Source organism: Scophthalmus maximus, chromosome 2 (assembly GCF_022379125.1).
Source record: "Scophthalmus maximus strain ysfricsl-2021 chromosome 2, ASM2237912v1, whole genome shotgun sequence".
NCBI classification, from domain to species: domain Eukaryota; kingdom Metazoa; phylum Chordata; class Actinopteri; order Pleuronectiformes; family Scophthalmidae; genus Scophthalmus; species Scophthalmus maximus.
Window position 1 is genome coordinate 2,018,460 of NC_061516.1, and position 14,283 is coordinate 2,032,742.

The 14,283-nt window shown below is 41.1% G+C and overlaps 1 protein-coding gene across 10 annotated transcripts in view; it reads right to left on the reverse strand.

The window, feature by feature from the left end:
* camk2d1 (calcium/calmodulin-dependent protein kinase (CaM kinase) II delta 1) overlaps nucleotides 1-14,283 on the reverse strand; it is a 143,904-nt gene that overhangs the window by 41,711 nt on the left and 87,910 nt on the right. For 6 of the 10 annotated variants that reach the window (XM_035626303.2, XM_035626302.2, XM_035626299.2 and 3 more), the window contains exons 5-7: nucleotides 12,269-12,323; nucleotides 7,751-7,816; nucleotides 4,888-4,960 (exon numbers count right to left, since the gene is read on the reverse strand). In XM_035626303.2, the coding sequence (XP_035482196.1) occupies nucleotides 4,888-4,960; nucleotides 7,751-7,816; nucleotides 12,269-12,323 (194 nt within the window). Of the gene's footprint in view, nucleotides 1-4,887; nucleotides 4,961-6,204; nucleotides 6,278-7,750; nucleotides 7,817-12,268; nucleotides 12,324-14,283 lie in introns of all 10 variants that reach the window. The other 4 variants (XM_047328899.1, XM_035626306.2, XM_035626308.2 and 1 more) reach the window with 1 other exon arrangement.

Below are 14,283 nucleotides of genomic sequence, written 5' to 3' on the forward strand. Positions count from 1 at the left end.
CAGTAGTGACAAGGACATTAGCAGGACACAAAAACAGAGGGGAATCAGTCAGGAAGAATAAGGACAGCGCAATTGTCTGTGGCCAGAGGGTTGTCATGCTTGAAAACAATTCTTGCCAATTAATTTTTGTTATTGTTTAATTTTTTACTCTTCAAAACAATAATTCAAGTGTGTCTTGAATGTTGTTAAGTTGTTTGATTCAATAGTGTACAGTGTATAGATGGTAACACCTGTCACTGTTCAAAGATCTGTCCTTAATCCCTGGCTGTCTTCCTCTCAGAGATCTTAAAGTATTCAAATCTGGGAGTCCCTGCTTCCTTTGGAGTTTGTTGAGTTAGCTGTGTCCACCCTAGTCTTATAGTCAGCGTGAATTTCTCATCATCCATTCGTTGTGGCCAAACAGCCTGTATTCTCCAACTACACAGCACGTCATTAGGTGTTGGGGTTTGAAAATACAGAATGAAGCATTTAGTGTATCAAGAGGGAGACGTTAAAAAATGTTGGAGGGTTGAAGGATACATTTGCTGCTATTAGCGTGACATGCTCAGATCTCTGACCGAACAATCATCAAGCTGCCAGGTTTTAAGAAGAATGATAACATTGAGGAGTAAAATAAGATGATATCTCTGGTTGCGCGATTTTGATCCTCTAGGGTTAAGAGTCGGACAATGTTATAGAAGCGCAAAGCCTAATTAGTGGAATACTCTTTCAAGTTGAGAAAACACTGTCGAACATACTTATCCCACGGTCAAGAATAACTGTCAATAGGAAAAGCAGGTCAAAATCAGTTGTGTGCATGCGATTACTGCTCCACAAAAAGTTATGACACTTGACGACTACAAGATAAATTCAAGTGTCTCAACTATTCAAATAAACTACTGCGCTTTATGAGAACTTAGAGGATTTGGACTCCTTGTGCTGCTCAAAATCATTATCTTGAGAAATTAAATCATACACACACACACAGTGGCAAACAGTGGTTGTTTGTGTTGCGTTGTATTTGTTTTATCTTTGTGCTTTTGCAGCCAGCCGTGGCAGCTGCCTGGCAACAGCCAATCAGATCACAGGAAGAGTGCAGCCGGCGAATGCAAAGTGCGAGCTCATTATTGCTGAAGGTAAACCAAACCGCAGACACACCCGGGTTCATTTGATTGGCAAAGCATTACAGATACAGGCTTTTTGAATATTCCGTAAAATGGCTCCTATGATAAAAAGAGGATTTTTCTGGATTTCTTATCTCAGAAGCTTATATTTGAGGCACAGTACTGAACACATAAATCACATTAGGCTAAATGGAGAAATTTTGACAAAATTGAATCCAAAGATTTGTTAGAGACTGAGGAAGTAGGGAAACTATCAATACATTTGAGTACAAATGTATTCAGTTTTCAGACGGCTTGTTGGAAAGGGGAACACTGTGTACATAATGTCTGCTGATGTCCAAACAAACAGCAACATTGAAACATCATGAGTTGAACATCTGACCCCCCCTAAACGTTAAGACTGTCCTTTAATGGAGGTTCATAATTTACCACATACCTCACTGTATGTGAGGTATGTGAAACACGAGAAGCTGTATTTAAAAGCAGGGGTGGGGGACCTTTTTTCTGTCAAGGACCAATTCAATCTTATCTAATGCGATGGCTTGGACTGCTTTTCATGTCCCATATCATTAAAGGGCCCATATTGTCAAAATTGAGATTTCCTGGCTTTTTTCATAATAAATAAGGCCTAGGTGCACCACGACTTCTGCAGAAATGTGATCAGGACACAGCTATGCAGTCCCTTCCTTCAGCCTTGCCCCCAGCGCTAACCCGTCATTCCGTTTCTGAGCTATCAACAACACGAGAAAAGTCAGGAAGCTACATCATTGCACAGGCTTCCTAAGGATATTAATACAAGAGACCAGAACTAACTCAGAATTATTTTACCTGTGCAAAATTCATCGGTAACTGGTGTCGGTCGCCGCCCGCAACATGTAGCTACTGCTAGGGCAGAGACGTCAGCTGTTCAGGATGGTGAGGGAGTGGCTAGACCTCCACTGTGACTGTAGCAGAGAGGGAGACACTCTCTGCTCCTTCATTGTCCAGAACAGCCAGCGTCTCTGCCCCAGCAACAGCTCGGGGCGTCACGGCAGCTTTGTCCAGCTTCCATTCCCTTGCGGGCTGCCGCAGACACCGGTTACCGATTAATTTTGCGTAGTCGGGAAGCAGGGTGATAGTTTCTCCAGAAACAGCTTCTGCCCTGCTTCCGGGACAGGATGGTGAACAGACACACGTTGAACAGATCAGGTGGTTGGCCTGGCCGTGCGTCACTCAGAAGGCGGCCAATCAGAAGAGAGGCTCATGTATATTAATTAGACCAAAGGCCAAAATCGACCTGTTTCTTTGCAGAGCTCCTGAGAAAAGACCTATAAAACCATATTGAGAACATTGTCTGTCGTTTTGTTCCCCCTGACCATGATCTGACAGGCATACAGCCAGATTCACCCAGAACCACATAATATACTGTAGAAATGAAACCGGCCAAGGGGGTTAGGTTTTGCCCCTGTCCGTTGGTTTGACGGTTGGTTGGTTTATTTTTCAGCAGAAATACACAAAAGCTACTGAACGGATTTCCACGAAACTGAGGTCAAGAAAGAAGCGATTGAATTTTGCCACGTATTTGGACAAAGGGGCTCGATCCAGGCATTTTTTTTTACACTGTGAGATAAGGTGTTTTTTTGACGATTTTATAAGGAATAATTCATAGATCTTAATGGGAAAAAAAAGAAAATAAATCAGGCATATTTAGGAGACTGATATCTATGAATATGTGCAATTTGGTACGGCTTGATTGATTTCTAAGTGGTATGGTATGTGCTCTTCTAAGAGTCATTAGGGCCCAAGCTCCACTGACAGTCAGATCGAGGACCTATTGTAATTGAGTGAATTATTATTATTATTCCGCAAATGAATTTGCTAATTTGGCACTTAACGTGCTTTGACCTGCCCCTGAAAATTTGCACACGCATCAGAACCGGTGAAAAATTTGATAAATTTCATATTTTAGGGGTCTCGGGCATGGGCGCGTCTAAATGACTCAATAAAGCCCCTTACCACATCCCCCCTTGCTTTAGATTTGATGTAGATAAATGAAATTTCGTAGGCACATGTATCACATCAAAACCTACAAAAAAATAAAAGGTTGCCATTACCTCCGACCAATAGCAAGTAAACCATTGCGATTTTATTGTGCAAATTTGAAAATGTTCGCACGTCATACTTTAACGAACTCCTCCGACAGACTTCTCACCAGCAAACTCAAATTTGGTGTGTGTCATGTCAAGACCTATGGGATCAAACCATATGCAAAGCTTGTTCTATTTGTTATTTTGTTTTATTGCAGAAAAAAATTGCTGTTGTGAAATTTTTCCTCAGTTTCTTTTCTTTTTGTATTTTCGTATTTTGCCTATAGTATATGGCCCGGATGCTGGAGGTTCGCAACCCCGAAAATTAAAAAGGAAGATAACATTTTACTATCAACAACAAAAGATCCAGCAAAATACCTGCATTAAAGTAAGCAAAAAACTTTGAATTCCAGTAATAATACAACGGAAATAAATTTGCATTTTAAATAAAACAGTAAATCAGGGAACTATCTAGCAAATCAGTTTAAAATCTACTACCACCCCAGCCACGAGGTCTTGATCGATTAAGTCCACCTCATGGAACTATAGTGTCAATTACTGCCAGGGTCAGAAGGAGACTTCTTTCATGAATTGTGTGACTAGGTGATCAAAATGGTGGTGTCGGTGACATAATTCACTGCTGCACATGAATGCACCAACATTGTTCTTCTTTTGCTTCACCATGTTTAAATGAAGCAGCGCTCTGTGCTCCTACAGGTCACCATCACAGATCATGTCGTAAAAGAGGAGGATGAAAAGGGAAACATTTCTGACACACAAATCTTTGTTGGGATATCGTGTGGTGTCGCAGGTATTCTAATGGTGATTGCTATAACACACTACTCGAGATTCAAAAAGACACCCTGTGCTCATAGTCATTCACAACAAATCACGTCTGTTGCGTCAGGTTATCAAGCTGACGTCTTCTGTTAAAAGCTGCATGTGAACACTTCTGCCGTTAGTACGGACAGGTGGCCATTGGCATGCATATCGGCTTTTCATGCCGCAGCAAACATGATTAAAAAGTCTGCTCATGGTCACAAAGTCCATGCTTACGTGTAATGAAAAAATACGTGGCCCTGAAGAGTTCTGCTTTCTTTTGTTGTGATGTTGCTCAAAGAAGAAATGGCAGACGAGGAAAACTACATTAAACTGGTGTATCTTTAACAACCTACAAGACTAAAACTTAAATATTTAAAAGGGTTTGTTGATAATTTATACTTGCCGGGACCTCAAAATTATATGTAAATAATAATCTGTCTAATGGTTTATAATGTAATAATCATAAATCATTTTCAGGCATTTAATCTATAAGTTGAGCATTGATTTTTACAATTTTGATTTGATTTTTTCACTTATTTTTGTTAAACTTTATATGAAAAGGTTTTCCAGACAGGGGTGTTTACATAACCATGTCAACAGACAGTACACTGCCGTCTACAGCTGCAGAGCACATTAACACTTTTCTGTAGCCATTAGGGGGGAGGTGATGAGTCCTTGCTCAGTGGAAGAGTGAAACTGATATTTTAGCGAAACAAGATCTGGGATAAAGGTGAACCAACATCTCTGTGACTGAGCCTCAGAAGGTAAGAATGTGATTTGATATTTTGATAAGATAAATGTCAGCTGATAGAGAAGGAAGATCAAATAGAAAAAACGACATGTTGGAAATGTGGGACACACTTTTAGCTTGCACCTTTTTTCGTGTGTCTACTTACCTTGAGATCGCGGTGGACCACGCCAATCTGGTGGCAGTGGAGCACGGCTTCTAGGATCTGCTGAATGCAATGACTGCATGCAAACACCAGGGGGACATGGGTTAGTGACAAGCTACCACTCACTGTCTTTGGCTGTGAGCTCGCTTTGGTACTCAGGGAGCTGCTGGCCATGTCAGTGTGTGTAGGGTGGGGGTTGTACAGCAATGTGGCTACTGACCCACCTAGGAGCCATAATAATGGGCAATTTGATAAAATGGAGCTGTGAGCTTTTTCTGTCTGTGTGTGTGTTGCCACAGTCACACACTGATGTTTTGCTGTGACAGATCCAGGAAAGTAAAAAGACATTGCTGAAATTACGCCATTGTCTGCTACTCACACAACACGGCCAATTCTCTGCCCAAGTCCCAAAACAGATGTGGTGTTAGCTCCTGGCCAATCAGAGAGGCCAGACCCTGAGAGACCGAGTAGGAAGGTGAGGGTTCAATCTGCAACAGGCCGCCAGTGTTGAACTCTATGCAAGTTTTCATTACTTCTCTGTATTTACAATGCAGCATTGTGCATTGCAAATGAGATGCTACACACATCACCTTCACATACTTGTTTGGGTGGAATGAAAACAAAAAATGTGATTCGGCTAAATGGGTCATTGGTCTTGTATCAGAGTTGTGTTATGAAGTGGAATCTTCAAATTAAAATATAATTTTTTTTTTTTTAATCACAACTAAAGGTTGACCAATAGCACAGTTGGGGACTTTCATAGTTACAGCCAAATTTAGTCTCATGAAGCGAATTAAAATTAATTATGTGAGCTGGCCAAAGAACCAAAGACGGCCACCTCAAGAAAATGAAAAATCTTCCACATTTTTATGAGTGAGAGGCCCTACATATATGTGTTGCCTTCCTCTCAACCGACCATCACCACTAGAATTTTCAGTTGGCCCTCTGTCTGTCTCCTCCCCCTCTCAGGTCTCAGCCTCTCAGTGGCTCGTTCACAGCATGGTTTTGGTACATGAATGATAAATGCACTTTGTGCCCCGGCATACAGGAGAGGCAGTTCATGATGAACTCTACCAGGGCCCCCCTTCCAGCACTAAACAACCCATCGCCTCCTCTCCAGCCAACCTGCCCACAGTGCCCTGCAGTAAGTGGCTAGTTTAACACTCCTGTCAGATGGCGGTGTGTGGGTGTCTGGTGCGGGGGGGGGGGGGGGGGGGGGGGGGGGGGCACTCTGGGAAAGGTTAACTAATCGACTGATCAGGCAGTGGAGGAGCAAGGCGAGAGTGGCGTTTTTTGCCGTTACTGTGGTCACTTACTAACCTTTAGGTCCCTGTGCACTATGCCATTTATGTGGCAATGATTTACACTTTCTAGAATCTGCTGTATGCAGTGACTGTGGAGGAGAGAGAGACCAGGCCAGAAGCAAGAAGGAGAGGAAGAGGGAGAATAGGTAAATGTCAGGAAACGGGTGGACACAACACACCACAACACATCTGGTAACAACACTTGATTTACAAAGGGGGGGGATTTAAAGGAATAGTCCAGCATTTTCGGCAAATATGATTATTTACTTTCTTTCAAGAATGAGATGAGAGGATAAATACTAATCGTATGTGTGTGTTTTTTACAGAGCTGGAGTTATGAGGCTATCAGTATATTAGGGAAACAGCTGGCCTGGCTCAGTCCAAACTTAAATAAACATCTCTAAAAATGGCTTGGGTCCCAACTTAAGGCCAGTAGGCATCGGAGGGGCGATCATACCCCGCACACACCCAAACATGCGATGTTATTTTTCTTTCATATTGTAATAGTGCAATTTCATGATGATGTCATCATTCACATGTATACCATAGGATGACCAATAATTTGTTTATCTAAATAAGCTGTAGATTGTGTCTCTGATGTTATTGTTTGCAAAAGTTAATGCATTACTACACTATACACCATATAATCATGAATCATTATTCAATCTATGTAAGTTCTAGGCTGTGCCTATAATCCTGCAGAGGTACCTAGAAAAATGCATTTTTTAACAATGCATGATGTCATTTTCTGACTTCTTTGCGACTTCCTCATGATGTGTCTTATCATACTTTTGGCTAGGCGCACAGGACAATGAGCCAGATTATAACTCTCTCACACACACGCGCATGCACGCATGCACGCATGCACGCACACGATTGACCATGTTTACACATCACTCTTTGAGAGAAAATACATTGTTGAACTGTTCCTGTCATTTAACGTAGAGAAATATAATAAAGGTAACAAGCATGTTCTTTTCATCAATACAATTCTTATATGTCACATTTAAAAATAATAAAAAATACTAATAACGTTAGTGAGTAAGAAAAAATTTGAACACATCAGTAAAATCGACCGCAAAATAGAATCTTGAGCTTGAATAATATATTTTCATTTGCATGAATGAACTGAGCTGGATGGAAAATTGAACACAAAGAAAAGTTGAAGTCTTAGAAACTTTATGATGAAGCTGCTTTTCTTTACAGGTCCATTTGTGAGTGGATTTTTAATAAACAGGAGAGAGGCAGATACTGGGAAAGTAGATCCACGATCCGAGGAAACCTCAGGAAAAAAAGGACATTTAGAAAGAGGAGAATTTCGGGCATGAAAGGCATATCAAAAGGAGACACTGCTGTGTCCACTGCATTATGAGGAGCGATTGTGTTTTTGTGTATGTATAGGTAGGTAGTCACAATTTCAGGATTTGCATTGGTGTAAAATTGCCAGTGGTTCTTTTGTGTGTATCAACTTGAATATACCTTAATGGCACCATACACAGGTTTCATAATAGATTACACATTAATTCAGACATATCAACCCAAACACACTGTGTTCGACTGACCTGGCATCAGCTTCGCTGTAGTACTCCCTGGCAACAATGTCCTCAAACAGCTCTCCGCCAGTAACTCTGGAGGAGGAACAAATGGAGTTAGGGACAAACACTGAATGAGAAAGTTGCAAAGAAAACACTTTAATTAAGGTGGAGAAAACCCCCCACAGAAAAAGCAGGTGGTCATGTACAGTAGAACTCAAGTGTTGCACCACTTTACCTGTGGTGGCAGCACAGGACCCTTTGTTTACGACCTGATATTAGGTGCCAAGACAAATTAAATATATTATATTGCAAAGGTTTATGATGCTGATGTTAAATAGACACACTTCTCCTATGGCTCTGGAGCAGCTTTCCAAAGCCTGGGACAATAACCTCGATGGTGACATCACCACGATGATAATCAGGATTACTTTGGCCCTGGGGTGTGAGAATACATGTTTGCTTAAAATTTGGGGTGTGGGTTTTTGAAGAGCAACAGAGTGGCATCATGGGAAGTGTAGGATCCAGTCATTTTGATGCTTCATCTATACAACGAATTAAACATTAAGGAGGTTCTGACTGTCTCTAAAATGTGATCACACTCAACAAGAGCAGGAGCATAGGTGGGAACAAAACACAGCCTTGTTGATGTGAATGGGGAGGATAAAATACAGCACTGCGAACTACATTTGAGTTGACAACTCTGTAAGATAGTTTCCAACCATATAATGTACAGTATGTGAAAATAGATATGTGGAAGTCCCTGAAGCCTGTTATCTCTTGAATCACCAGCAGAGGGCGACTACCTGGTTGCAAAAAAAAAGTCTGTTTCTATAGAAGAAAAGAGAAAATGACTCTCACTTGATTTCTAACGTCAGTAAACATTTTCCTGAGGAGTTTATGGTTCAATCTCTACGGTTGTGGTTCCGGAAGTGAATTTCACATTCGCTTATTTCATTTACATTTCATAAAATACTTATATAAAGAGTTTAAAGCCTGGAACCAAGCCAATATGCTACGAGATGAATCGTTATCATAAAACGTTTAATTCAGAGCAAAAAAATTTGGAAGAATGGAAAAAGGGCAAAGGACCGCCGTCCGTTCCGAACCCGGAAGACTGCGCACCGCCGTCAGCCGCTAGGAAGTGCCACGGCTCCCACCTCGCGCATCGGAACATCCGAGGACGGACTGCACACGCCTGTTCCCCCACAAAGGAGTACAGTAAGAGGCTTTAGCTCTGGGCAGAACTTAGGCTATTTAGTTGTGTTTCAGTAAGTTGAACTTACTGTGTATTGTTGTGAAGTTTGTACCGGACTGCTGTGTCCCGTTTATTGCTGCTATTTACATGTCACTGCGCTCTCGGAACTTGGCTTTGAAAATGCAGTCAGTCCTCTCATCAAGGCGGGTCATAATAAAGTGCATGCATTGGTTACTTGCATCACGTCATGACAGCAGACAGAGTTCATCATATTGTCAATTTTTGACCGACAGTTCAGAGGCAGTTTGTCTGTTTTTGTAATTAAACGTGTTCAGGACTCCATGACAGTTTTAACATATTTAATAGTTTTTTGAGCACTAGAGGGTGAAGATGGGGGGTGGCGCGAAGAGCACTGAGATTGAGGAGCAGGAGAAAGGCAGCATGAGTTGGGCAATGGTTTCGTGACTGAGTTCCAGGCTTGGGTTGAGTTCTAGGACTCATAACTGGTGCTGCCTGCCTCAGAAACTGAGCAAAACGATCAGAGAAGCAAAATCAGCTTAGGGAAAATCTCCAACCAAGATCCAGACAAAGTCATTGAAGAAACTGTCCGAGTGTTTAACCACGGTCAAAACAAAACAACCTGGCGACGAGTCACAGCTTTAATGCGGGAGATAACGGGCTTGATCAGCGGGTCTCTCCTCTGCTCTGCTCTACGGGGAGATCCGTGCAAAGTGCACTGGAGGAACCGAGGGAAGTACGGGGTGAATTCGGTCACCTATTGCATTTGAATATTCTCCACCGACAAGGTTAAGTCTTTGAAAAGTCTTTGTCTTTGAAAAGTCTTTGTCTTTGCAGAGTCTTTTCATATGATATATGATTGGTAGCTTAACATATGATTGACATTTGTTGATAAAAGTAGTATTGATTGTACATTGATATTGCTAAATTTAATAAATGCTGCTATATTTGAAAAATAAGTTGTTTAGTGTTATTTGCATGTACATTGTGATAAAGGCTGGTTGACAGAGTCAGCGATCGGATTCACACCTTCAGCTCACTCCATATGCTCATTTTGAGTGAACACCTTAATTCTTGAGACTGAATTGACTATTTGGTTATTGGTCCCGGTTTCCGGGTGGTGCCCCGTTGCTATTAAAATGTATTAATAAGCTCTATTGATTTTAAAAATTCATAATCATCTTTGATATTTTTATTATTATTATTATTATTACTAATAACAACAACAAAATTATTGTAATTGTTTGTAATTTTAAGTATCAGTCCTCTCTCTCTCTTCTCTCCTACTGTCTCTCATCTCACCCTCTTTCTGCCCACCCGGCAGAAAGAGGGGGGGGTGGGGTGAGGAGAGAAATTCCCCATTTCTCTCCTCACCCCAACCGGTCGAGACAGATGACCGACCACAACTGAGTCCGGTTCTGTCAGAGATTTCTTCCTGTTAAAAGGGAGTTTTTTCTCTCCACCGTCGCCAATGTTGTGGTATGGCGCTATACAAATAAAATTGAATTGAATTGAATTGAACATCATAACATGCCCAACGTGGGGGTAAAGCGTCTCATGCCTCCGGCCATATACACTCTCTCTGCACCTGGATATACGTAATTTCCTTGAGTATACTCCTAGAGCCCTCTACTGGACCGGGACTGTATTAACATATAATTAGTCCCTTCAAGACAGGCAAGATGAGAGTCAACGGACGGTAATATTCGTTACTCATACATTTTCAAGCAGGCTGTAGCTGTCAAACCTGCTTGATAGATACATTTTGTTGGCTACCTATGAAACCTATCAATCTTTTTTGCTGACCCAATTCTAACTCCATACATGAATCACAGAATCAGTCGGGAGGGAGAGATGTTCACTGTCTTGCTGCAGTACAAACACTCACTTTCCCCAAAAGTGAGGCAAAGGACACTCCGAGACTTCTTTTTTACACTTATTTATCAAATTGTGACAATGCAACCGGAACCGCACATTAACTTCTACTACCAACTCTCTCTCTCCCTCGCTGGGTTGAGCCATGCTCACGTCACATCAACTCCCTGCTCTTTCACTCTCTCTCTCTTGCACACACTGCTCCATTATCGACAGGAGTATTCACAGTCATTGCTTTTCCACCATGCCAGTGGATCATCACCATCATCTGTGTATATTACAGAAAAGCCACTATGCTCCAATACACAAAACTTAAATGATCCGGGTGGCTTCTCCAGTTCTTCCGTTCTTCCAGTAGCCATGAATATGATCGGCTTCTACCGCTGTTAACATGCCTTGTTCACGTGAACACATAACTTCCTTCAATATCTCCCGATCATTATATTTTACCTGTAGTTCTCTGCATCGACATTTAGGGAATTAATTTGCTACTTCAAAAAGTAACAGCGGCATTTAATCCACGGATCACATGCGTTCCGAACTGTAGGTGGGGATCCATACGGATCACGGATCAACTGTGATCCTTTACACCACTAGTTATATAATGTATATATGGGTTGGTTTATTAACAAATTGGGAACTAGAAGTAATAGCTGTAAGACAAGGATGACAGTTGAGGAGGTTGGTGGATTAAATAATGAGTAAGCTGCACTATGCAACTATTATAACGATAAAAAACAACCAGGAGTAAATATTTATGATTAGAGCAACATACAAACTACAAACTCATTTCTGTTCCTCAGAGTAACATATTCATTATTAGTTATTTTTCCTATTCTTCCCCGCTTTATATAAACTACCTCCGTGTGTATCTCCACCCACCCCTCAACCCCTCCGTCTCTACTCATCAAACACACAAACCTCTGCCTGTTTTCTGTTTTGTCACTGTATGCTACAAAGAAGAAGAAGAAGGAGCTCAGAAGAAAAGGCTGGGGAAGATGCTGAGAAGAAGAAGAGGCCTAAGACGCAAGGAGGAAGCTAAGAAGAAGCAGGTGAGCTAAGAAGAAGTAGAAGAAGAAACAACAGCAGCAAAAAAGTCAAATGTACAGGGTATGTGAGGAGTATCAGAGGTTAGATCAAACAGTAGCAGTCTTCACTCTCATCATCAGTTGTGTCCAAGTGGAGACTCTCCACCAGCCTCCCCATATTCATCTTTGGAACGCAGTCAGAGCTAAAGGGATTGTTTTGCGTGTTTCATCATCAATGCAGAAGTGCAGGCAGAGGGAGACCGACTGAGCCAGTGAAGAAGAACCCGTGCCGGAGGGGCACAAAGACAGACCAGTGATTATCGTGTACTTGCACGAATGAGACCAAATGAAAGTTTAACTTTCACATTAAAAAAAAGGGAATGTGCGTGTTCGACATGTTTTAGACCAAAATAAAAACCATGCACTTACAAGTCAAAGACCAGATAGTGGAATCCTTCCTCTGATATGCTGTCATGGAGCCGCACTGTGAAGGACAAGAGAGTGCACAGTTATTTCATTTTGTCAAACACTGAACCAGGAAAACTGCCACACTTCATTGAACCCAAAATTGAGCACTGGACACCAGAGTGAGGTCGTTACCTCTCAGTGTGAAATGTGGTTAAGAGTCTTAGACATCACTGGTGGATTGGTTGCAGTTACATACCAGGGTTTCCGCTACTTTCATTTTGTGGCGGCGACTCGCCGACGCAAAATTATTCCCGCTGCTCCTACAGAATTTTATGAAATGTCATGAAGTCGTAATTTTAGGACCCTGCGAGGTCTTTTATTTTGACACAGCAACAGAGTGCTGCAAGCAACATGTCCCCGTGGAGAGGGAGAGAGAGATTGTTTTGTTTTTTGTTTTTTTGGTTGGCCTGCCCCCGCTGCTGAAAAAAATCCTTAAGGAAACACTCCATACTCATTTTTGGGACCATTTTGATGCAGACTGAATGATGCATGGACACTCAGACAAGTATATACATCCATTTAAATTATTTTTTTTCTCTTTTCCTTTTATAAATCAAGCTGCACAGCCTTGTTGTCATGATGTGATCGCCAGGTTTGGTACCTTTGTGCCTGTTCTAACTCTAATGGGTTAACCAAATGCAAAGTGTATTTCTGGCGCGATAAAATGACGTACAAAGTCAATGCAGAGACACAAGTAGACACAAATTTCATGTTATTCGTCTCGTCATGCACGAGACATGTAAAATTCAAGAATAACGCAAAGAATGGAGATTCGCCACACTAACAATGTTGCAAAAAACAACTCTGTTACAACAGCCCGGTTCTCTATACACAGTCATGTGTCGGATAGCTCACTTCAGAAGTAAAAGCAAAATAAGTGTTAATTTCCCAAAAGGTTAAATAATTCATCAAAGTGACTGTTCAAGTATGAACTGCACATTCCTTTTTCTGACGATTTTCTGAATGGATAGAAGCTTCCTCCAAATACACAACTCCAGCCTGGCGTTATAAGAATTAGACCTTAATGTGAAACCACATTGCAACACGAGCTGACTTTCTTTAGACAGTCTCCACTTTATTCCACCAAGGCCTTTTGGCACAGAAGTGTCTGTTGCAGAATGGAACTTTTAAAAAACAACCTTCATCTTACTGTCACAGACAAGTACAGGTCCTCCAACCAAACCACAGTGTCCAGACACAGACTCTGCAGCAAAAAAGGTACTAATGTCTCACCCATTCACACAGACCCCATATAGCATATACACAGGTTTACTGACTTGTCCATGGGCGTGTCATTTACTGGTCTTTTAAAACTCAAATATACGGTAATGCACATTTGCACATTTGATACGTGATGCTGTTTGAATGATTACACATTTATTCACAACACATTTGTAAAAAGTTTAATCTTCACTGACATTTACAATACTGTGAGTTACAGTACCCATGTGAATGTATTGAATTAAGTTTCCATCATTCTCCTGCAGAACTCTGTCAGGCATTTTTTCACAATAAACTAATACGTGTCAGCACAATCAGGAATTCATTTTTCTGCATCTGTCCATGTGTTCTGAGGTTGGATTCATTAAAATTCATAAAAATAAATTATTAACAATGTTCACTCTCATTCTCTCACAGAGGTTGTAGATGCAGCTGTGGATGTACACAGGGGCTCCATGAGTGGACAGTCAAATATGTTACTGAAATAATAATGTAAATATAAAGCTACACAGGTATAATGGTGACAGTCCAGTAAGAGCCCATGGGTGGAGCTTTTTCTTTCTCTTATATGGAAGAAAAAACAATCTATGATTGATTTATAAATCTGAAATACAAATAAAAAAAAAATCAAGTTAAAGTGGAGTTAAGACAAGAACCCAACCAATAAGACTTTTTGGGGGCCAACGCTGATACCAATATTCGGAAGTAAAAGATTTTATATACCACTATATCCGCCAATATAATTATATTTTATA